The sequence below is a fragment of the Lactuca saligna genome, chromosome 6, assembly GCF_052625555.1.
Source record: "Lactuca saligna cultivar CGN05327 chromosome 6, ASM5262555v1, whole genome shotgun sequence".
Classification (NCBI taxonomy): Eukaryota; Viridiplantae; Streptophyta; class Magnoliopsida; order Asterales; family Asteraceae; genus Lactuca; species Lactuca saligna.
In genome coordinates this window covers 33,934,692-33,960,736 of record NC_136422.1, presented here as the reverse complement: position 1 = coordinate 33,960,736, position 26,045 = coordinate 33,934,692, and the positions used below count along the sequence as shown (strand labels likewise).

Here is a 26,045-nt window from a genome sequence, read left to right as displayed (position 1 = left end):
TATACATGGAGTGAGAAACACGATGAGGCGTTCGAGAAGCTAAAGAAGAAGTTATGTGAAGCGCCGATACTTTCTCTACCCGATGGAGTCGAAGATTTCGCAGTTTATAGTGATGCATCTGGAGTCGGGTTAGGTTGTGTTCTGACCCAAAGAGAAAAGGTGATAGCATACGCATCTCGACAATTGAAAGAGCACGAAAAGAACTACCCCACTCATGATCTGGAGTTGGCAGCGGTAGTATTCGCCTTAAAGATATGGAGGCATTACCTCTACGGCACGAAGTGCAAGCTCTTCACTGATCATAAGAGTCTCCAGTATCTCTTTAATCAGAAGGAGTTGAACATGAGGCAACGACGCTGGCTAGAACTTCTCAAGGACTACGACTGTGAGATACTTTACCACCCAGGTAAAGCAAATATTGTTGCTGATGCTCTCAGTCGGAAAGTCAATCTTGAAAGAAGAAGGCCGAGAGCGTTAAGAATTGAAGTCGTCTCGACGATTGTGGAAAGTATCAGGAAAGCTCAAGAAGAAGCCTTAGAAAAGAATGACCGAAAGGAAGAACGTTTGGGAAAAACGTTAGTGTTCGGTACGAACAGTCGAGGACTGAAGGTATTCCAAGATCGAATTTGGGTACCTAAGACGGGAGGAATAAGAGATCTTCTAATGGAAGAAGCACACAAGACCATGTACTCGATTCATCCCGGTAGCACTAAAATGTATAGGGACCTAAAACCCTACTACTGGTGGCCGACGATGAAGCTCTATGTTGCGAAGTATGTGGCTGAGTGCGTAACATGTGCGAGGGTTAAGGCACAACATCAGAAACCGTATGGGAGTTTAGAACCCTTACCTGTACCCATGGGTAAATGGGAAGACATCACCATGGATTTTGTGACTAAACTGCCCAGAACGAAGAATGGTCACGACATGATTTGGGTAGTCGTGGATCGTTTCACCAAGAGTGCACACTTCATAGCAGCCAACGAGAAGTGGTCTATGGATAAGCTCGCAAATGCTTACGTGAAGGAAATTGTAAGACTTCACGGTGTCCCTCTTACTATTGTGTCAGATCGTGATAGTCGTTTCACATCGAGGTTTTGGAGGAGTCTACAAGAGGAGTTGGGTACAAAGTTGTGTTTGAGTACTGCTTACCATCCGCAAACTGATGGTCAGAGTGAAAGAACGATTCAGACGTTGGAAGATATGCTGAGAGCATGTACCCTCGAATTCCAAGGGAATTGGGACGAGCACTTACCTCTGGTAGAATTTTCCTACAACAATAGTTTTCACTCGAGCATCAAGATGGCTCCTTATCAAGCCTTGTATGGGCAGAAGTGTCGTACGCCGTCTTGTTGGCTTGAAGCCGGAGAGAAGCAGTTTATGGGCCCCGAGATAGTCCATGAGACTGCTGAGAAATTGAAGGTGATTAGGGAAAGAATGTTAGCAGCTCAGGATCGTCAGAAGAGCTATGCCGACAAGAAAAGACGACCGATAACCTTCGAAGTTGGGGATTCCGTTTTACTTAAAGTCTCACCGTGGAAGGGACTTATACGATTTGGGAAACGAGGAAAGTTGAGTCCAAGGTTTATTGGACCATTCAAAGTTCTTCAGAGGATTGGGAACCAAGCTTACAAGCTGGAATTTCCCGAAGAACTCAATGGTATTCATAACACCTTCCATGTGTGTTATTTGAGGAAATTCATGGGAGATGTTCCCGACATAATTCCAATCTCGGAATTAAGGATGGATGAGAATAAAAGGCTGATCGAAGAGCCTGAGGCAATTATTGACCGTAAGACTAAGAAGTTACGACGCAAGATGGTCGACTTGGTGCTAGTCCGATGGAAACATTCGAATGGGCCGAATCTCACTTGGGAAACAGAGGATGACATGATGAGTCGCTATCCACATCTGTTTGCTGATGCATGATTCCGGGACGGAATCATCCTAAGGGGGTGAGAATTGTAACGCCCGGGTTTTCAGGGCTAAGCATTTTTGTCAATGTAATAGTCTAGGTCAACTATTGTAACTCTTTTTGAAGTAATAAATATGAAATATTTGAGTATTATGTGAATTATGTGTGTTTATGTGTTTATTATTTAATTATAAATGTATAATTAATAAAGAATAAAAATGAGCGTCAAAATTAAAGTGTGAGATAATCCCGATATCTATACATAAAGTTGTAGAATATGTCTCAAGGTTTCCGTGCATATAAAGAATGCCGAAATCCGAGCTATAAAGAAGAAGTTATGGCCCGCCGAAGTTTTACGACAAAACCGGCACGACACCGGGAAACGTAAATAGTGAATTTACGATAGAAGACTTTTTAGCCTTAGCAATCTAAACAAAAGTCGTAGAATATGTTAAACTAAGAACATCGATAAAAAGAACGCCCAAATCTGACTTCGTATGAAGAAGTTATGATTTTTCTAAGATTCGGCTTAGCAGTGCACGGCCTGAAACTCGAATTTTAGTTCGAGCGGTTTTTGGCTTACGCAACATAAATGAGAGTTGAAGATCTCATTAATAGGAAATCAACGGTAAAAAGACAGACAAAAACAGAGTCCGTATGTAGAAGTTATTAATTTTACGCAGACGTTTAACAGTATAATCTCCTTGTACTGTTAAATTTAAGATCGGTCGAGAATTAGCTGACGGTGTCAAAATGAAAGTTGTAGATCTTATTATTACCTACGCGTGGATATAAAGAACGTCAAAAACGGAGGTCGTATGTGAAAGTTACGGATTTTAGAAGTCGGAAGTGTGCTGTGCGAAAATGGGTGATGTGGCACAATCTTGGCCATTGCTTTCTCCCCAAGGCTTGCCACCAGATGGTGACATGTGGCACCAAGTTCAGCCACATTTCACCCTATAAATACCACCTCTCCCACCCTCATTTTCTTCACACCTTTCCCATTCTTTCTTCTCTTTACTCTCTCTCTCTCTCTCTAGAACCTCTCTCTAGCCCCGAAATCCCCCGAAAAGCCTAGGGAACCTCCCTAGCACGAGGCGGAAGCCCCGGAGTGCTCGAAGGCTCCGAGAAGAAGAGCTTTTCGGCTCGGGAACGCTGCTCCAAGCAAAGCCCGGTTTTCTATAAAACCCGCTGTAAGTGAGCTACGCCTACGCTATTTTTAATATAACTTTTATTTAATTATAGTAACGTTATTAGGAACTTATAATAAATACTTGGGCTATTATTATGGGTTATATAAGTATTTTTTTTGACGCTTATATAATAATAATAATAGCTAGACTATTAATTAGTCTCGACGAATAATAAACTAAACTCTAGTGGTAATAATACTAGGTTTCGTCGAAGAAAAATTCTTTTTAAGAAGCGAAGCGCTGTCTGAGTTCGGAATCACCACCTTTTCCGGTGAGTGCATAGTTACCTTCAACTTACACATAGATATGAAGTATTTTATATAAATTACGTGCTATGTGTGCATATTATCTGAATACTTGCTATCTATGCTAGATGAACGTTGTTATACATGTTTTCAATGATTTAAACTGTATATGTATTTTATATCTACGAAAATGTTGGGGTAAAACATGGGTAGATGTAATAGGTGATGTGTGATAAAATGATGAGAGGCCTCGATGTTGTTGTTGTTGATCCAGTCATCTAGCGGAGTATAGATGACGACCACGGACTCTTCTAGACAGTCCAGTGGAACACTAGCAGGCTCGCAACCTGTAGGTGTTGTGAACGATGTGTTCACCGGTGTACTCCATCCCCCACATGGTTGCCTATTAGGACATTTATTGCTGAGGAATCCCCTTAGCAGTAGTGTCCGTCCCGATGATGATCCTTAGGCTAGGTCCCTTATGATAGGTGTTTAGGGACGTAAAGTGAGGATAACGGGAACGGGTAATCGGGTTATTGTTGATTGATGAAATTAATAAACTTATTGTGGGTTGAAAACCCTATGTGCTCACCAGGCTCCCAAGCCTGACCCACTCAGTTTTATGCATTACAGGTAGTGGCGCATGAGCATAGGTGTGATGTTTTGGACGAGGGATTACGGATATAGGCCTGTAGATATGAAATAATGTAGTAAGGCTTATATTGTATTGTTTATACTTTTGATCTGTACGAACATGACATCCCGAGTCTTTTAATGAAATACATTTCTATGGAAATGCTTTTGATAAATCTTTATCATATTATCGTTTTGGGACAAATTCCGCAACCCTTTTATTAAAAGATAACTCTGATTTTGAAATAAAGTATAAACAAAACCGGTCTTTTCTGGCCGTGATTTTGGGGATGTCACAAGTTGCCACATACCAAGATTTTTCATTCAGGTGCCAACTCGTCGAGTGCACTAAGCTGACTCGACGAGTCGCTTTGTATTTCCAGATATTTTGAGACGGCGCGCTGCTACTCGGCGAGTCCATCATTAGACTCGACGAGTCATTCATTTTTTGAGCCGAACGACTGCTGATTTGATGCTAATACTTATACCACTTGCATCCTTCTACTTCCATATCCATTCTTGAAGATCTTATGCCGATTTTCGCATATTAGAGCGACCCACACGAGGCATGGATGAGATTTTTCCATGTATAACGTTTATTGAAGATGGCGCTTAAATGAGAGTGATCAACCTATCCACTGCTATCCCAGGGGAGTTTGTTCCAATTCCCTCTTTATTTTTCTGTTTCTATGCATAATATGCAATGAGGGCATTGCATCACATAAGTGTGGGGTAGGGGGTTGGTTACATAATAGTCAAATTTTAAAAATTTTGCATACCAAAAGGATTATTTAGGATACTAATTTAGAAAATTTTGGTAAAAAATTAGGATTCCATGTTAGAATTGTGTTAATAATTGCATGACAACCCAAATGTTTAGTTGAGCCTATATACGTTCTAGTGCATTTGTGGCTTCCTTATTTCAGTGAAATCATGAGACAAAAACACGACCTTGCTCAGCCTGAGGGATGTAATATGTTTAGCAGCCTAAACCTGAAATGTATCCAGGAAGATTTTTATCATTAGCCAATAAAGGTTGAGATTGAGCGCCCCTGCTTAAGCATGTAGGGATTTGAGTGAAAAAAAAGTGAGGTATACATGAAAAAAAAAAAGAATTACAAGAAAAAGTTTGAAGAATTTTTGGAGCATCAAAGTTAAGTATGAAATATGAAGATCGAAAATTCCGAAGAACTTCAAAAAGTTGAAGATACCAAAAATCAGACAAAAAGGTGGTGAATTCAAAGATATCCAAGATCAAATTATCAAGCAAGTGAAGAATTCCAAAGAGCTCCATAGTGGTATCGAAAAGTTGTAATTCTAGATTATGTATGCTTGGGTTGCTCAATTAAAAATACCTTGAGGGTAAAGAGGTTTTCTGAGGATGGATTCGGAGGGTTGCATAAAATGAGCATAGTTCGGGGTGAGTGGGCGAATGTTTATGAGGATTGTGAGTATTTGAAGTATGGGGGGTTTTTAGGAATTTTAGACACAAATGCATGCGTTGCGGTCTTGGCATAATGGCTGGGTTGGATTGGAGTTATTATATGTGATTCTAATGTGTTAAAATTCAGTTTTGCTTGAGGGCAAGCAAAAGACAAGTGTGGGGTATTTTGATATGTGCATATTTAGTGTGTATTAAGTGTAGTTTATTATTCATATATTAGCTAAATTGTTGCATATTATGGACAAAAGGTACTTAAAAGTGTTAAATTATGTTTTTCAGTCCAAAGATGAAGCTCGGAAGCGAAAGGAAGCAAGAGAAGCGGTTAGGAGCTCAAGAGTGGAAAGAAGAAAGAAAACACCCATAAAAGGCTTCTACTCGTCGAGTTGCCCCTTGACTCGACGAGTCCGGTCGCGGATTCAGAAAGATAAGCATTCGGAAGTCAAGATAGTTATCGGATTACGACTAATGTGAGAGGGACTCGACGAGTCACCATATGACTCGACGAGTCGGAACACATATATAAAGATAACTCTATAATGCGAGAAGGGAGAATTCTGGGAAGTTTCAGAAGTGCTTAGCTGCGAATAAGAAGCCAGAATAACCCTAGAAGTCGACCAAAGAAGCTAGAATCCAATTCCGGGAGTAATTAAGGCGTAATTTCACCATTCTACTTAATTCTTTTGTTTTGTCAACATGATTAAGCAACTTGAACTTATTTGTTTGCTGTTATTTACCTTAGTTATGAACTAATTTCTTTAGACTTCTGTTTGGGGATACAAAGTTGACAATATGGTTTGATTGATTGGTAGGATTAATTCCAAGTTGGTGATTAATTGTTATTTTAGCTTGCTAAAGAACCTTGTGTATGAATGATAATTAATTTTCTGTTAATAGGAAGATAATTGATTAGCATGAACATCTATTGATTATCAACCTCATATGATATGTGACCACTATATTATATGTCTAGGATTAATGAATATGAAACTAGGATTAATAAGGAAATTGAGTAAACTCATGTGCAAGCTTGTAAGATGACCATCGAACAAGAGGTTAATTAAGAATAATGAATTAATTAGCTATTGCAAGTCTAACTTAACCCGAATAATTAATCTAGTAAATATAATTAAATTAAGCAATTGGCCACTGTTTGAATTAGTTTATTTGCTAAGGATTAGGGTAGTGAACACAAACTTAATCACTTGAATTCGGTAACCAACGAAAGAATTAATCCATTGCACTATTACCTTAAAATCAACCATAAAGTTAACCGAGTTGAACTAAACAGAAGTTTCTTTCCCATTACTGAATCTAGTTAATTTGTTCTTTTCTAGTCTTGCATTAGTTTTAGTTAGTAAGTTTCTAGTCTTGTAAAACTAGAGAAAAAACCCTTATTTGCTAAAGTAACTTAGATAGAATTAGTTTTTAATTTAATTTGCCGTTCCCTGTGTTCGATACCCTGCTTATTTAGCTATACCACAATTGATAGGTTCACTGCCTTTTGTGTGTTATTTGATAATTAAAGTAGGATTAAAACTAAGTGAGTTTTACACACATCAGAACGTTATGCTCCAGGAAAAAAAATCAATACAGGAAAGATGAGAACAATTGCTTGCCTTAAAATCGGAATTGAGAGTGAAAGAAATATAGAATCATTGCTTACCTTCAGACCGGTATCGAGTGAGAAAATAGAAAAGAGAGAAGGATGATAGTAGTGGTGGTGGTGGTTGCGTTAACTGGCGTTGAAGGTGGTGGTAGCGACTTCGATTAGGCGTCAATTCACGATGGCGTTGAGAAATTTCAATGCCAAGCATCTTCCAATTGATGCTAATTTTTTTAACGAAATAGAAACACAGTGGGATAAATATAAGAAGATAAAGAAATTAAAAAAAAACCTCTATCCTTAAATCACGAAGGTTCAAATTCAAGAATCAAATTGAAGAGATGATGTATACCTTCTTGGGAGCGAGTTGCCCAGTTAGTGAAGCGGTCCAAGCAGATGATTGTTTCTACGTTTCTCCCAAAATCACGATATGATTAGTTTTGATTTAAAATAATAATAATAATAAATGAATCGCCCTTTAACTCCCATAGAAGTCGTAATCTACTGATTGATTCTGTGTGATTTTGAAGGTGGATTTTGACCTACAAAATCTTGATTGAGCGGAGCAGGCAACAAACCAATGGTTGGGGTGTAGAGAGATAATCAAGCAGATGATTGTGTATGTATGCAGTGGTGAAAAACGATGGTGGTTGAGGCGGAGTAGCAAACGGCGACGAAGATTGTATACAAAGCAGAAAAAACCATGATGTTGGTGAGCAGATCTAGATGCAGATACACACATCAACACCACGAAGAGGAGTTATGGTGGCGGGTTGAGATATGCGTTTAGTTCTTAGTGCAAATACTTTCTCCACCCGCATCTCCATCGGCGACGCGGTCGCCGCTCGTTATACCCGGGCCCATGGTCGACTTTCAGTCGGTGTATATTATATACGACGGGGCTCAATCGGAGGAGAGATTAACATAATTTAGGGAAATTGTACAAAAATCTTGGAAGACCTAAACCCAAAGAAGCAACAGGTCTCATCGATTCCAAATGAAGGCGATGTCTTTAGGAGGTTGTGGCCATGTGGTGGCAGTGAGTAGTTTAATAGTGGCTGTTGTCTGTAGAGGGGATTAGGGTAACATTGGATACAAGATAATACCGTGTAATACGTTAACGATGTGATTAAGCTTAATTTTGTTGTACATAAGATAATAGTTATTGTACCTCTTAATTTTCAAGAAAGAGGTAATATGCTTAATAATATAGTGTGTATATATATATATATATATATATATATATATATATATATATATATATATATATATATATATATATATATATATACTAGCCGTTTACCCGCGCAAAGTGTCGGGCGACAGATAGTTTGTTTCGACAATTAATTTCTTTTCGATAGAGAATGATTATTTTCAATTCAATCATTAGTTTGTTTTAGGAAACATGTTATATTAAAAATAAAGAAAATTCATGAAATGACCAAATTATAGAGTGTTGAGTATTTATTTGGATGAAAAAAAATCTGATCAAAACCTTGGAAGAGAAGATTTATATGAGTTTGTTTAAATTTTAATATTATTTTATTAGTGATTAGTTGTACAATTAGCTTAATGATTTGGATGTCTTAAAAATATATTATTATTTTATTCAATCTATTTTTAGAAATAATGGGATTTGTTTTATAAGATAATATATATATATATATATATATATATATATATATATATATATATATATATATATATATATATATATATATTAACAATAGTTTAAATATCTATATTTTTTCGGATATCTGAAATTTACAAAACAATAGTTTAAATATCTATATTCTTTCGGATATCCGAAATTTACAAAATCACTAACTGAATTAGAATATGAAAAAACGGATATTCTATTCGGATATTTGAATTTTCAGTTTGGATTTTTATGAATACCCTTAAGCCTAGGGATGAACATCGGAACCGGGTACCCGTTTTTGGAACCGGAACCGTCTCGGAACTGCCGGTTCTAGAACAGAGCGGTTCCGGTTCCAATTCCTAATGTTATGGAACCGCCTTAGCGGTTTCGGTTCCGGTTCTCATTTTTTCGGAACTGCTACCCGCTGGGTACCCGCCGAAACCGGTATATATATATATATGTGTGTGTGTGTGTGTGTGTGACATCTCCATTTTCATGGCCAGAAAAGACCGATTTTGTTTATGCTTTATAAAAATCAGAGTACTTCTTTTAATAAAAATGTTGCGAAATTTGTTCCCAGAAAAACATGATAAATGCGTTATTAAAACATTTTCGAAGAAACGTATTTTATTCATTTCAAAACGTTTGGGATGTCATCGTTAATACAAAAACATAAGCATAAACATAACTTACATTTATTTACACTAGTGATCTACATCTCTTTAAATCTCTCAGTATAAAGTGACTTCGTATCAACACCTGTGATATAAATAAACTGAGTGGGTCAGGTTGGGAAACCTGGTGAGTACATAGGGTTTTCAACCCACAATAATATAATTATTATGTTTAAACAATCAAACAATCAACCCAATTACCCATCCCCATTATCTTCTTTAGTCTTAATGATCTACCCTAAGAATCAACTATTCCTCGTTTATTTATTCCTAAGGATCATCCTAAGGAATCGACACGAAGTCCATCATTACCAAGGCTTATAGAATATATCTGGTGAACACGTAGTCCGAAACATCTGGTAAACACTTAGTTCAAAAGTAACTAGTGAACGCACTTAGTTCAAAATACCTAGTGAACACACTCAGTTCAAATATACGTAGTGAACACACTCAGTTCAAAATACCTAATGAGCACCTAGTTCAAAAACACCTACATGTTACGAGCTTACTAGCGTTCCACCGGACCGTCTAGTATCGCCCATGGTCATCATCTATACTCCACTAGATGACTGGATCACTGACAACATTGATGTCTCCCATCGTGTTATCACAAAACAACTATTTCATCTACCCATGTTTTACCCAACACATTTTGTAGATATAAAATACATATACAGGTATCGTGTCGGTTTCGTCGCGAAACTTCAACGGGTCATAACTTCTTCGTTATAACTCGGATTTCGGCGTTCTTTATATGTACGGAAACCTTGTAACATATTCTACAACTTGGTTAAGATTATTTATTCTAAATAATCTTTTGTCGAAAAATCGTTTTCGACCCCTATTACCTCTAAATTGAGTAACCCGGATCTACGGGGGTTACAGTGTGTGTGTGTGTGTTACGTAGACCGGTTTATATCAGTCCGATTTTGTCCGTCTTTGATCCCAATTGTTTCGATTTGGATTGAACTAAATTTCAATTTTATCGATAAAAATTAACAAAATTAATGTAACCGAGTTACCTGCTCCTGGAACCGGAATCGCTGGTTCCATGACTGGTTCCAAAAATTTAAGAACTGCCTAGAGCGGTTCTGGCTCTGATTCTAACTTTATAAGTACCGCCGGTTCCGGTTCTCGCCAAACGAAACAGGTACTCGCCTATCCTCATCCTTATTTAAGCTAAGCTAAGCCAGTAAAAAAGATCAAAAGTCTGCAAACCCCGGTTCGAAGAAGAAAGTTTGTTGCAAATAATCAGCGTGGTTCTCAATTAATGGAAAGAAGAATTGTTGATATTTTATTCCTTGGAACACCCAAATTTGTTCCGTGTTGCATTTGTGGAAATAACAAGATGGATCACCCATGGAAGTAATCCATTATATGTATCTTTGATGCTTTACTTTTGAAATTATAGGTGGATAATAACGATAAGATCATTAAAATATGTTTAATACAATAATAATAATTTTAAGGATATATAAGACAATTTTTATGTCTTAAAAGAAAACAAATATAATTACTTCTCTTACGAGTTACACTAACTATTCTCCAAATAGTTAGGTCTCGTTTGATAGTTTCTATCTGGGAAAGTATTGTCTGGTAAAGTGTTGTTTGGAAAAGTTTTCTGAATGAAAAAAAAATCATGTTGTTTGATTGTACATCCGATTGACTGTGTTGAATGATGAAAAAAGTAATAATTCAATAAAAAATAAATTTAAAAAAGTTATTTTAAAAAATTAATAATCCAATAAAGAAAGAAAGAGACGGGGTTTGGTGTATAATTGTCTTTCCAGCCCATTCAGCCAGAAAGATATGATTTCGGGGATTTTTGGGAAAGACATATCTTACCGGGAAAAACTCCTTATTTTGTGCAAATCAAACGGTCTTTCCGATCCATTCAGCCAGAAAGATCTGTTTGGATCTGGAAAGATGCGTATCAAACAGGGCATTAGTGTTGTTCTTTTGTTTGAGCTTCACACCAGTCCAAGGTTCAAGAATCTTGATTAATGCTAGCTTGATTCTTTAGCTCCTATCTTTAGCCCATGCCCTACCGTGAGGTCTAAAGTTTTAAAAAGTTTGTCATGACTTCAAACTTGTACTTGATGTTAAATTTTACCAAAATATCGTCTTAACTCATATATGTGTATAAAAATGAATATTAATTGAAAATACATCTAAAAATATTAATTATATAAAAAGTTGTCGTCTTAAGTCACGCCTTACAACAGACGTGACTCGTCAAGAATTGGAAAAACTTGAGGCTTGATATTGTCGTAAAGTCACGTCTTAAGTTATTTAGAACCTTGGTGAGGTCTACAAGGAAAAACGTAATTTCTTTTAAATTGCATTACCGAGTCACAACTAAAAACGTAATTTCTCACTCATTACTTAAATGTAATTATTACAATTTGTAAGTATATTTATTATGTCAACTAGGTTACAACTTGTGGAAACCACGGATAAAAAAGAAAAATAATATTGATAATTAAAAATGGTAACGAAAAATCAAAGATTTATAAACATTTTATCAAAGTAATAAGATAATAGTTTTGTTTAGACTTTTATATATATATTTACACACACATACACACATGTATGTTCTAGCATTCCCACCTTTCAAAAAAATATAAAAATTCATCTTTTTTATTTACATGTTTCCTTTAAAATGATGTATTATTGAGTTGTATACACCTGAATATGCATCTATCGTAAGCACAAACATTAAAACAACCCTCTTATTATAATTTTTGCTTGATATTATCTTCTTTGCTATTACACTTTTTTCCTTTTCTCAAAAAAAAAAAAAAAAAAAAGTTATAGAGAGAACTTGCTCTTCTTCAACATCTTTAATGATTACCTACACAAACATAAGAATAAATGTAAAAAAATAAGTAAACAAAATATGAACAAAAAGGTTTTGACCTTTTAGGTCCACATGAATGACAAAAAAGATGAAATAAAGAAGAGTGAAATATGGATTAAGCTTCTTCAATTCTCTTATTAAATAATCTTCATATACATTAACGATTATTTCCATATTTATCTCTCTATAATCTTTAAATAAGCATCAGAAATTTGAACACCTGGGAGGAAACGGCTATATAAGATGTGTTTAAAGTTACATATGAACAATTCATATTTGGAGATTTATTGCGATTTAATTGTTGATTATATGAGAGAGCAGAAATCAAGCTACAGAAGGGTGATTCTTATCGAATTTCATGCACCAAGAGTTTAAAGCATGAGAAGGGCAAAATCGTACGTACTTCACTTTGTAAATTTAGACGGGAAAAAAAACTGGGGAAACTTTAAATAATAAGAATAAGTAGGTATTTTAAATATTAAAAAATTATTTTTCAAAATAACAAAAATAGTCATAGTTCATAAATAATGGGAAACTTGTGCCATGCAATTAGTTTCATTTCCAAAAATTTCATAATAAATTGAGAAAAAACCAATTATTTGCATCCATTATGGAGTCATTAATTTTGAAAGAGAAACAACATTAAAAAGGATACATATGTGAATATCAGGAATCATAGATCAAGCTTGTTATCTATAAAAACTTCCACGTCACATTTGTTGTTCCATTGGAACTGTGTCTTTGCTTGTCTCTATTCGATTCATCGCTAAATATGTTAGACATTAGACATTGTAATTTGACTATCATAAAAACCAACAATAAAAAGTATAAATACTAACTTGAGTAATTCGATCTACTATTCAAGAGAATTTCTCAATGATTGATTAAAAAGGAAACTTATAGAAGTTACTCTTTTAATGCAAAAATTATAGAAAAATTCCTTTAAAGGTAGAAACTTACAAAAATTAGTCTTTAAATGCAAAATAAAATAAATAACCTTTCAAATGAAGAAATACCCGAAATAACCCGATAAATGCATAAAATGAAAAAAAAAATACACATTAAATGCAGAAAATTACAGAAATTATCCTTTTAATGCAAAAAATGATAGAAATTACCGATTAAAATGCAGAAAATTATGAACACTTACCCTTTAAATGAAACGAATTACAAAAACTACCATTTAAATACAAATAACAAAAATAACCATACAAATGCAGAAAATGACAACAATAACCTTTTAAATACATAAAATGACTGGCTTCAAGTTTGAAAATCCATGATTTTAATGACATGTTTTTGACCTCTTAGAAGTTGTAGTCATAGTAAAACAACATTGAAATCTTTAAAATCATTAAAGTAGTTATATATTAAAACAAAATTGTAATACACAATTGATATTGTTTTTTCTTCATGGTCTTTGAAAGCTCTGTTAACCAAAACAGACAAAAAAATGTTGGATAGTAACAAAAATAAATATAGAAAATTTAGATTCTTTGTCAGTTGCCTAAATTGAATCCATACCAAGTGTATTTAACTCTTATATCCGATCAAGCCCGAAAATTGGAACAATCTCCTAGTCTGCCAAAAAAGTGTTACAATAGTCTTCTTAGGGAGAGAGAGCCCTAAATGAAATCGAGGGAACAAAACTACAAATACATGTTATATAAGTGGTCAAAAAGACCACAAGAAACAGCACAACCAGACATAAAACACATATTTTGGAAACAAATTGCATACACACTCGTGTTTCCATCGAGCTGCAGCAGAAAAAGAAAGATCAAACCAATGTTTTAACATTAGTATCAACTAAAGTAGAAAACATGGAATGAAATCAACAACATAACCTTGCTCGATCTTAGCCTGAATCAAAATCTTTAGCTAAAATGAGCTTAACTTAGGTTGAGCTCTGCATCTTCAGAAGTCAGTGGTTGCGGTAAACGGTGGCAATGATAGTCTTTCAGATAGTTAAATGTGATTATGTTCTTTGCCAAAAAGAAACGGAAGGGTAATACACTCCACGGGAAAGTAAAGCCATGGGATTGAATTTAAAAACAAAAAACCTATAATTTACTAAATAGTAAATATCAAGCAAAATATAAGATTCGACTACAAAATAAAGAGACAAAGAAGAATGAATTACACTTATTTTAGGAATTTGTTTATATGTTTTTTTCAAATTAAATGACACCTTCAAATAGCATCCTTTCTGATTTTGACTATCATACCAATCATCCTTCTTAGAAGCTGCAACAACACCATTCATAGAATATGTGTGAATCAATCAGCAATATCAAGGGCGATTCAAATATCTACGTCTTAAATCCATATTATGGGTGATTGAGTGGAGAAAAAAGTGTTTTATAGGAAAATGGAGATGAGGAATTAAGATTACAAAACTTGAATCCACGAATTTAAGTTGGGCATATCAAAGAACATTTCCATCTTATATATCGGTGAATTGCATTTTAATTTGTCATTTCAAAATTGGAAACTGAATTCGACTTATATTTCTGAATTCTTAGGCACAATTGTTATATCATTTAAACCATTTGATGCTGATTTTAAGGAATTAAAGATGTGATCCGCTAATTGATTTCTCATTAAAGGGTAAATCGGTATTTCATTTTGCAAAATTTTGAGCTGAGAAGATGCCACGTGGACAAAAAAAGGATTCTTTTATTTGAATAAGGATTTGTAAAGAAAAAAAATTACAATTTTAATGTTTTTTAATATTGTTTAAACTTAAATATGTAAATCCCAAAAATCAAGGGTAAAAATTTCATTTTTATTATATTCAAAACACTAGAGTAATCCTTTCCAAACATTGCAAAACATTTCAATACACAACATTTATTAGAGATCATTCCTAAAATCACATATTGCGGAAAACACGGGTGTATGCGATGCGATCAAGCCGGACCCTTCCTTATCGAACTTGAAGTACCTGAAACCATAAACCATAAACTATAAGCATAAAGCTTAGCGAGTTCCCTAAATACCACATACCACACATACCAATCGAGCCATAAATAACATTCATAACATCTAGCCATACATATCATACATATATCACAATCAATAAAAGTGCTCTGTGTCATCCATAGTCTTGCCATTATGGCATGAGCCGCCTCATAGTCTTTCTTTCCAGATCGGGGGCCAAAACCATGGGTCTTACAGACAAGTGACAAGAGTCACCTCCTGGTCTTCCATGCAAGAATCACAAAGACAACTAGCATACAATCTACCATTTCTAACTAATTAAATTAAGAATTCAGACTCTGATCTTGCATACAGATTTCCATGAGCCACCTCATGGTCTTTCATATAAATGCCAAGGGTCACCCCCGAGTCTTACTACATCACATAAACCAAATGGATCGGCATTGGTGCTTTGACCCATAGAATAATGAGGAGACTCACCTCGAATGCTGAAGCTCAATGCAAGAAATCCTTAGTTGTTGCCCTGACAACTTCCCGAGTTAACAATACCAAAATATCACCCAATTAGCAATTAGGTTCCAAACCTTGATCCATAATCTAAACTTGGGGTAAAATGACCATTTTAACCTTGGCACAACAAGACTTATAACTAAGGCCCAAGCCCAAAACCAAACAAGCCTAAAACCACAAGATCTATAAAAGCCTACTAATGGCCTAATTTTCCAAATTAAGCCCTAACCCTTACATGGGCCTTTCCTTGAAGCCCATTAACATTTCCTAAACCAAAACTCACATTCATAGCTAGCCCAACAAAGCTTTAAAAATACAAGCCCAACGATAGCCCAAACTCGAAATGACACCATAAGGCCCAATTATCCCAATTAGGCCCAAATCCATGATTGACCTATCATGGGAAGGCCCAATATCCAAAAAGGCCTGAAATATTGAATGGTCAACCCTATCCAGCTCCTGGTCCAAGGTCCAAAGCCCAAAAAGTCAATAGAAGAAGAAAGATCAACCAGGGCGAGTACGTCATGTGTACTCAACTGGTATGCCCATCGTACACCCTTTGGGGCCAATATGCATAGCGTACTAGATGGGTACGCCCAACGTACTCCCTTGGACCACAAACTCCTCCATTAAGCACTTAATCACCTTAGCCCTTGATCCAAGCTCTCCAGTCAGATTCCTATGGATGACTTTTCAAGTAAAGTTGGTAACTTTACTAGCATGCATGGCTTAATGGGACTCTAGATCTCAAAAGAGCTTAATGGATGGTCTTAACTCATGCTTGAACTTAGAAACTCCTCAAAGCTTGCACCTTTATGAATGAGGGATCCTTAAAATGTCTAGATATTTGTGCTCTTAAAATAACCCTAACTCACCAAGACCAATCAAAAGGGACTAAAATGGCCATAAACTAACCCAAAGTAGATCTATACAATGAATAGCCAAGATAGAGACTTTATACCTCTAAAGTCTCGAAATGAAGATGCTAACATTGGATCTCTAGGCTTTTCTCCAGAGGTTGAGTCTTTCACATGCTTCTTCTCTTGCACAACCCATCAAGAACCTTCTTTCAAGCTCTAAGCCTCACCCAAGGTACTCTAGGGTTTTATGTATGTCAAAAGAGGTGGTGGCTGACCTAAAATGACCAAGGGGGTGGTATAATGTTGCTTATATAGGTTAGGAACCCTGAATTTTAGGTTTTGCTCTGAAGGGAGTATCCCCCGTGTACCCCTTAGTACGCCTGACGTACCCACAAACCACCCGCGGCCACTTATCCTTATACACTAGGGATACCCCAGCTTATGCTGGGTGTACGTAGACAAACACGCACATGGCATCCTTGTATGCAAGGTATCGGAATGCAAGCTTTTCCAACAAGGGGCTAATTCTGCCAATAACTTCAAACTACCATAACTCCCTCATCTTAGGTCCGTTTCCAACGAACCTTATATCCATGACAATATGGAAAGAAGCCCTAGGCTCCTAACAAAACACCCAAACCTTAAAAACTCATGAACAAAACCCAAAATCCATAAAAGATTGAGATATCCAATTACGATTATACCCTTGGCCTCCGAAGACACAATCGAATACTTGGATCACTTATACTATGGCACCCACATCCGAATTAGGCCAAATACTTCCTTTCCTAAAGCCCTAAACCTTATGACAACTTGAGATTAGGCCGCATCCCTGAATAAAGAAGCGAATCTGAAACCGAGTGTTACAAAATAATTTAAGATTTTATACATAATAAACTATTTGTAAAGAGAAACATATTATCCATTTGCTATGCCAGGTGGCAGTCAAATATTGAAAAGAAAGTGTTGAGCGTCGTTCTATTCATCAAACCTGTCGGTGGATTTTAAGGGCTTCCTTTCCTTCTTTAATATTATCTAAACGACCTATCGTAGTTTTATTTGCCAATGATGTTAGTCTAAGAACCATTATTTATTTAAACAATAAAAAATCGAACCAGTTTGATTTTATGGGCTTCCCTTCCTTTTTAATTATTATCTAAATGACCTATCATAGTTTTATTTGCCACTGATGCTAGTCTAAGAACCATTTTTTATTTAAACAATAAAAAATCGAACCAGTTTTTTTAGAAACGATGAGATGAATATTAATCGAATTTTAGAAACTATGGGTAGCAGATTTTTAACCGATTTCAACTGACTTTTCTGGCCATTAGAAAACATTCATTTGCATTAAAAACAATCACAAGACCATTAAAGTACTCGTTTTCAATCCCAAAATTATCATTTTAACCTTTTATTGATAGTATAAATAGGTGTTGGTTGTATGGTTTAATACCCCGATTTCTTTATACCAAAAATTACATCAACTACTTAAAATAAGGAAGTTTGGTGTAATTTTGATTTTTGCATTATGAAAGATGACGAATTACAAGAAATGTAGGAAGTTTTACAACGCTGCCGAAAACTCAACTTTGAAAAATCATAAAGTTGGTGCTTGCAAAGCGACGGAAGAACGCAATTTTGATTTGAAGCAAACTAATATTGGATCGGATGAGTGTTTGTTTATTTACGACAACGATGTGATGGAAAAAGTATTTGCAAAACTTGTCATCTAATAAGCATTTCTGAAACACCCTCCGTATGGCCTAGTAGAATTGTGTTTATGTTTTTTTAAATCATTTATTCATTTGATAACATCAATGCAGAATTTGTTCCCAAAACATTAACGCAAATTTAAATCCAATTTTAAGTACAAAACATTAACGCAAATTTAAATCCAATTTTAAGTACTAGAGTGTTTAATATAATATCATTACAAAGTCTAAGATAAACCTTACATATCATGACCTTAAAATGCAAGTATATGCTAGTCAAGTTCATCTTCATCTTCAAGTACATGTCAAAATAATAATGTTACACTTGGAGAGTGTAGTGAGTAACATCATAATTAGACTTTCGTATGGAGTTAGATGATGACAATAACCTTGTTCCTCAGTCTTAATTTCCAAAGCATTTATCTAACATCCCCTTTGACACATATCACAATATTATTTTCTTTGGGCTCCCGACATGAATACTTCCCAAGGGGTCACCCATCTTAGAAATGTTCTCGCTCGGGCACACTTAACCGCATAGTTCTTATGGTAACTGTTGTTGTAACGTCCCAAAAATTCATTGCAAAATTTTCGTTTTTAAAACCATAAACAATACAAATGATTTGTTCTGAAACCAATCAAGTGATCATATCATTTAAACATCAGAGTAAAAGTCACAAATAGCCGATGCGGAAAATGCTAAGGGATGTTGTGCAGTCACGTCAGATCCTTCCCTTTTGTATTGGAAGTACTTGAAACCATAAACATGAAACTGTAAGCACACAACTTAAGGGAGTTCCTAATAATACCACATACCATACATACAATTGGGCCTAGCCCGCACATTAGGCCCAACCTGTAACAATGAGCCTACCCCTTCGTAATGAATGGGCCTAGTCCCACATACGTATGGGCCTAACCCGACATACTATGGGCCTAACCCAATATATGATGGCCCTATCCCAACATAAAATGGGTCTAGCCCAACATACACCAAGCTTAGCCGAACACACTATGAGCCTAGCCCAACAATAGGCCTAGTCCACTCATGCAAATGGGCCCAGTCCTAAATGCATGCCAATCAACCCAACACATCAATACAATAGTCACGACGATAACTAGCATCCTACATACTACATTCTAGTGAGTCGACATTGGTTCCTTCGACCCCAAACATACAGTAAGGAGACTCACCTCAATCTGAAGATAACTGAATCACACATGTTAAACCTAAGCTCTAGAATAGCTTTTACTCACAAGAGCCAAGCCATGGGACCAAAAGCATGAATTTTTTTATGCTAATCAAGATCTAAGCAAGTGAATCATAAAGGTTCAAGCTTTATACCTCTTGAAGCTTGTAACGGTGATGAATGTTCTGGATCTTCAAGCTTCAAGCTCACTAAGGCTTCTCCAATGGATCCCTTCTTCACATGAACACACATAATCCACACTAATGCCTTAATCTCTCATAAATGGGGGTAGGGTTTTGATTTGAACGAATGAGGGAGTGGATGTTGAAGGCAAGGGAGGTATTAAGTGATGGGTTTTATACAAACAATCTTATGTGTGCATGCAACCCTAGAGTTTGATATATGTTATCACTATTAGTTATAGAACATTATGAACATGTGAAGAACCCTAACAAGCTTCTAGGGATTTCAAAATTCACAAAGAAAGATGAAATACATACCTCTTGTTGTTATATTGTAATAACAACTTAAATCTTGAATCTTCTTGTCTTTGAAAGCAAGCGCCACAAGTGTTGCGCCTCTAATGGCTCACAAACAAACCTAACAACCAAGGATTACTATGGAGAGAGAAGGAAAGTGGAAAATTCGGCTCTAAGCCTCTCTTTGAGTTCCTTGGACGAAATCCAACCCTATAGGGGTTTATATAGGTGATAAGTAAGGTCTAGGATAAGGCAAGTGTATCTTAGATAACCCTAATCCCTTAACTTCCTCCCTAAGGCTTCCAAGGCACCCTTAGAGCCCAAGGAAACCCTAGGACACTCTATATTTCGTTCCTCACCTCTAAGGGAGATTCTAGAATGCTTCAATGCTCAACTTTTGAACATTGTCACCTTTAGTCCCTTTCAATTAATTCCTTTAATCCTAAAATTAATTCCAAATTAATTTTTGATTAAATATTAATTAAACAATATGATTTCTAATCAATATATTATATCCATAATACATTAATAAAACATTTATCTTGATTTCAAATTAATTTATTAATCAAGTAATAAATTAATAAATCATTCTTCTCTCTCCAATAATTATCCTATTCCATTGCCAGGTTTGAAGGCAAGCCAAAAGAACCATGCACAACCGGGTCAAGTACTTACCAAATATGGTTACGGGCTTAGACATGAATCCAACAGTTTCCCACTTGGATAAGTCTAGTACCCGATTGGTAATCGTAGCTCTCAAAGACGCTGTCGAACTCTGATTTTATCAGTAACCTGTCCTTTAGATAAGGGGTCATATATTCCTCCATTTTAGATATCGTATCGACGTGAGACATGGATTGAAATCATTCTCTCAGTCTATGTGTTGTTTCCCGATTTCCGATTTACGATGACTGACTAATTGAACAAATCAAATTAGCCCTAGCCCGACCGAGCATTTACGTGTGTCATCACTAAATCATCAAGGGGCCCACAAATATCGCTTTTATCCCACTTTGGGTAAAAGGAACGGATAAACTTCGACTCAATGCTTTCTTGCACTCACTCACCAAATCACATACAATAATATGTTTTATAACACCAAGTTACTGGTACGTTTACATATTATCAATGTGTAACCAATTCGCAAGATACAACTCACACATCTCAGTTTCAAGAATAAAAGATATTATCGTCTCACCAATCACTCGTGATAAAATCCATGAAGCGATCCAAGTGAGCGTGGGTTTAATCCAATGCTCAAAATCATATTCATAAGAACTCATGAACGTTGCAACAAACCTTTGATATGTCTAATACACTTTAGACAATCTACAAACCAATTCATGACAGTCTTCATTCATACATACTTCCAACATATGAACGACTGTGGACCATTCGAATAATTTGATTATTCTGAAATAATTAATTATTCAGGAAGTCAAAACATGCAAAGTGAAACACAAGAATAATACTAATCCTATATGGTCCCAAACCTTTGAGTATAGATAAAACATCTTTTATTTATCACTATATCGATTACTCATTATTTGTTGTTTCGGTTAATTAACTTATTACTTGAATTATTACTACAATTGTCCCTTGCTCTTAGCATGCACACAATGTTTACCTATGGTCTTTACTTTGTGAAATAGATCAAATGAACACATTTCCAATCATACTCATTTTACAACTCCCAATCCTTATCACTAGTGTAAGAATATTAAATTCTTGCCACTTATAGAATATGTTATATTCTAACGTTTTATTCAACGATCCTTTCGTACTGTCACTGCACTAAAGTCACAAAGACTATTGCCAATGAAATTACAAAGTCCTATATTGGAGATTGTTGCAAGACAATTCCATAGATACAAAGTCTCATATTCACAGTACATTCCTTTGAATATCCTTCTGCATAAAAGTATCTAATCTAGACATATAGATTCTTAACGTCTAACTCCCAATATGGAAACATTTCCACATTTTCCATATGACAACTCATTATCAAATCTTGTAATAATAATGTCAGTATGGTCCACCCACTACTATACTTCAAACTATTCACAAGCAACCAATCCTTGACGAATCTTAGATTGTTCTTTGATAGTTGTTTAATAACTTAATCATGTTCGATTCTAGTCATTTTTACCCACTACTATACTTCAAACTATTCACAAGCAACCAATCCTTGACAAATCTTAGATTGTCCTTTGATAGTTGTTTAATAACTTAATCATGTTCGATTCTAGTCATTTTTCCCTTTTAATGCTCCAGGAATTTGGAAAATATTAGAACGGTCAATTATGACAACATATGCGATCGATCCTATACTCGAAGCGTATAGAACACGAAGCATAATGTATAATGATGTATTTTAATGGAGCGGGTTTGGAACGAATGGAACGGGTTTGGATCAAAATGAGAACACAATGATGAAGTAGAGAAGAGAACAGAACATGGGAGAGGTAAAGTTAGACCTGACAATGGAGCGAGTTTGGAACGAATCGACCTTGATCCAAACCCGTTTAACACATTTCAATTAGAATTAAAAGTAAACTTTAGGTTGTTTAAATAGAAATTTATAATTCTAAAATTTATACGAGGCTGATTATATATGGAATGCACCAGTGATGATCCATACCTGATGTGTAATTTACTCCAAAAATAAAAATGAAATACTAGGACCAAAAGTATAAATTTAGGAAAATCCAATACTAGGACCAAAAGTGAAAATTTAGGAAAATCACATAGACCAAATGTGTAATTTACTCTAAAAATAAAAATGAAATCGCATTCAACGGCCGACCGCTGCTGACGTATCAGAGACGCTGCCATCTTCCTCTTCCCCCTCTCATGTGTTCAGATCTCTTTTCTCTGTTCTCTGTGATCTGGTAAATCTTTACATACGAATCTCTGTCCCTATACGAGTCTATACGTATATATATTCTGTCGAGTATAACAATTTTGAATTTTGTTTTCGATTTTCCCCAATTTTTATTACTCAGAGGAAGAAGATTAGAAGTTGCCAGTTCTCCTAGGTTTTTTTTTGCTCAATCTGATTAATTTAAATCAATCGACATGGCTGCTCCACCAGCTAGAGCTCGAGCGGATTACGATTACCTCATCAAGCTTCTTTTAATCGGCGACAGTGGTATGTATCTGTTTATTATGCGAATCTCGATTTACAAATACCCGAGTGTCTATCCATGATTACTCGGTAATGTCGGGAGAAATTTATGTTGTTTCCATTATCGAGATCTCTTAGTTTTGCCTTTGATTTTGTGATGTCAAGGGAAAATAGGGTCAATGTGTATTTTGATTGCTATTATCGTAGAAATTCAACACATTGAACACTTCAATAAAAGTATCTGTCTTCCATTCCATTGTAATGAAAGGGAGAACCTCTTCTTTTTCATAATGCTGGTAATATAGATGATTAGATCACACGTTCTTCTGATTACATTCTTCTGCTACAATATCACAGCTTTTCTGATATATTCTATCAGATTCGTACTTCAAGGATTATTTATCACTCAGATATGTATGATTATATTGTGATCACAACTGCAGGTGTTGGTAAGAGTTGTCTCCTTTTACGTTTCTCAGATGGTTCCTTCACAACTAGCTTCATTACAACCATAGGGTTAGTATATTCACATCCTTAATAGTCTGTAAATTAGCTCAGGGCATTCTGGTAATTAACATTTTTCTTCTTCTTCTAAATAGTATTGATTTTAAGATAAGAACCATTGAGCTTGATGGAAAACGAATCAAATTGCAAATCTGGGACACTGCTGGTCAAGAACGATTCAGGACAATCACAACTGGTAACTATTTTAATAAAATAATTTTCCACTTACATAATTTATATGATCTTATTTTAATGTTTCTTGACAAAAATCTTGATGTTTTGTAGCATATTATCGTGGAGCCATGGGTATTCTACTGGTGTATGATGTAACTGATGAATCATCCTTTAACAGTAATTGCTTGTATCTCTTGTCTTTTGTTTCTTTTTTGGTAAAATATTTTCTTTTTTGGGTCATTCACTCATTCATGTTTATTATTATTCCCATGATTTATATATATTTAGACATCAGAAATTGGATTCGTAACATAGAACAACATGCATCTGATAATGTAAACAAGATTCTTGTTGGAAACAAAGCTGACATGGACGAAAGCAAAAGGGTCTGTTTCTCTCTCTCTCTCTCTCTCTCTCTCTCTCATGTTACATGCTGACGTGGCAAAATGATATAGGCTGTTCCTACTTCAAAGGGTCAGGCACTTGCTGATGAGTATGGAATTAAATTCTTTGAAACTGTAAGTAAAAAAAATTGTATTGCTATTTGGAGATTATAATTAATTTTTAATTAGATTTTAAAATTGCTAATTTGCATAAACAGAGTGCAAAAACTAATATGAATGTGGAGGAGGTGTTTTTCTCAATAGCTAGGGATATAAAACAAAGACTTTCAGAAACTGATTCAAAAGCTGAGGTATGTTTATATATTATTTTCTTACTTATGAATTAATTTTATCTATATAATCTTTAATAAACCCTTGTTTTTGATATTAAATTGCAGCCTCAAACAATTAAGATTAACCAAGGAAACCAGGGAGCAGGGTCTTCACAAGGTGGTGAGAAATCGTCAAGCTGTTGTTCTTAATAAAAACCAAAGAAAGGGCAGGGTAGTTATGACGTCATTAATGTTTTCTTTTATTTGTTATTTTGACACTATTTTCAATTTCGTTTACAAATTTGTGTTTCTAAAGTTGTTACTTGTTCTAATCCCATTATGAGAAAAATCAATTTATACATCTTTGCTATTTTGTTGCTTCTTATGTTTCCATAATCTCATATACTTTTTAAAATTTGCAATGCATATGCTACTATTCTTTAATTCTTACATGATATCAAGGAATTCTACTATTATTTAATGCCTACATATCACTCTAAATTGTTTAATAATATGGCCTGTGCTTTGCGATAGGTTTATTAATCTTATATTTTCCACACCGTTTCTGTAATGGTCTGTGTGTTACATAGGGTCCATCTTTGTAAATTTTGTGAAACATGAGGATCATGCTGGTAAATTCGCTATTGGGTATGGATTATTTTTGAAAATTTTAAATATAAGTATCATTTATGTTATTTTTCTATTAGGTAGGGACTATTTTCTGTAATTTTGTGTCGGGTTGTAAGGGACCATTTCTCTAATTTTGAAACACAAGAACATTTTATGTAAAGTACCTATTAGGCAAGGGTCATCTCAATAAATTTATGAAACAAACAAGTAGGGTGCAATTCATGACACCACAAAATGAAATCTAAAATTTAAATTCATATTCGTATTCGTGTCAAATGTAAAAAACATGATTGTCGTATTATGTAGTGTTCGTGTTCAAGATTCGACATGAAATTGATACGATAATATTATGTGTTTGTCTTGTTTTCGTGTTTTGTAAAATTAATTTTGAATTAAATGAACTTAAAAGTTCATTGTATATTTTTTTGTGTTTGATGTATTGGTCGCTTTTATCGTGTTTTAATTGAATCATTTTCGTGTTAGTAAAAACAAAACACGAAATCATATCGTGTTATATATAGTTTGATGTGTAAGGAAAAAGCACAACACGACGACTTGAGTTGTCACCCTTCAAAAAAAAAAACCAATCGTGTAATTTTTCAATTAAACATGGACTATTTATGTAAGTTTTTGAAACATATTGACCATTTCTATAACTTCGTGAAACAAATGGACATTTTCTATAAATTTGCTATTAGCCATACACTATTTATGTAACTTTGTGAAACACAAAGATCATTTCTGTAAATTCTTTATTAGGCTGGGACTAGTTTTGTATCTAAATGAAACACATACAGCATTTATGTAATTTTTCAATTAAATCCCGACCATATTCGCAAATATTACACACGTCTTAGTTTGTCCTTGATTTTTCCCTTGACCCCATGTGATAATCTTCATATTGATTGGTTTAAAATTAGTTTCACTGATAAGTAGTTTTGTAAAATCCATAGAAAATTGTAAAAACATCGTATGGACTTGTAGAAGTAGTCTATGAAAAGCTAAAAATCTAGAATACTGGAATTTAGAAAAATATTTTAATTTTGATA

The 26,045-nt window shown here is 35.0% G+C and overlaps 1 protein-coding gene across 1 annotated transcript; it reads left to right on the top strand.

Moving 5' to 3' along the window:
- Positions 1–22,693: 22,693 nt before the first annotated feature.
- Positions 22,694–24,736, top strand: LOC145001062 (ras-related protein RABE1a-like). The gene is made up of 9 exons (XM_078960396.1): positions 22,694–22,797; positions 22,912–23,057; positions 23,477–23,549; positions 23,633–23,733; positions 23,823–23,888; positions 24,000–24,097; positions 24,167–24,229; positions 24,313–24,405; positions 24,493–24,736. Exons 2-9 carry the CDS (start codon positions 22,985–22,987, stop codon positions 24,574–24,576), a joined length of 651 nt encoding a protein of 216 aa, XP_078816522.1. The 5' UTR covers positions 22,694–22,797; positions 22,912–22,984; the 3' UTR covers positions 24,577–24,736.
- Positions 24,737–26,045: the final 1,309 nt, after the last annotated feature.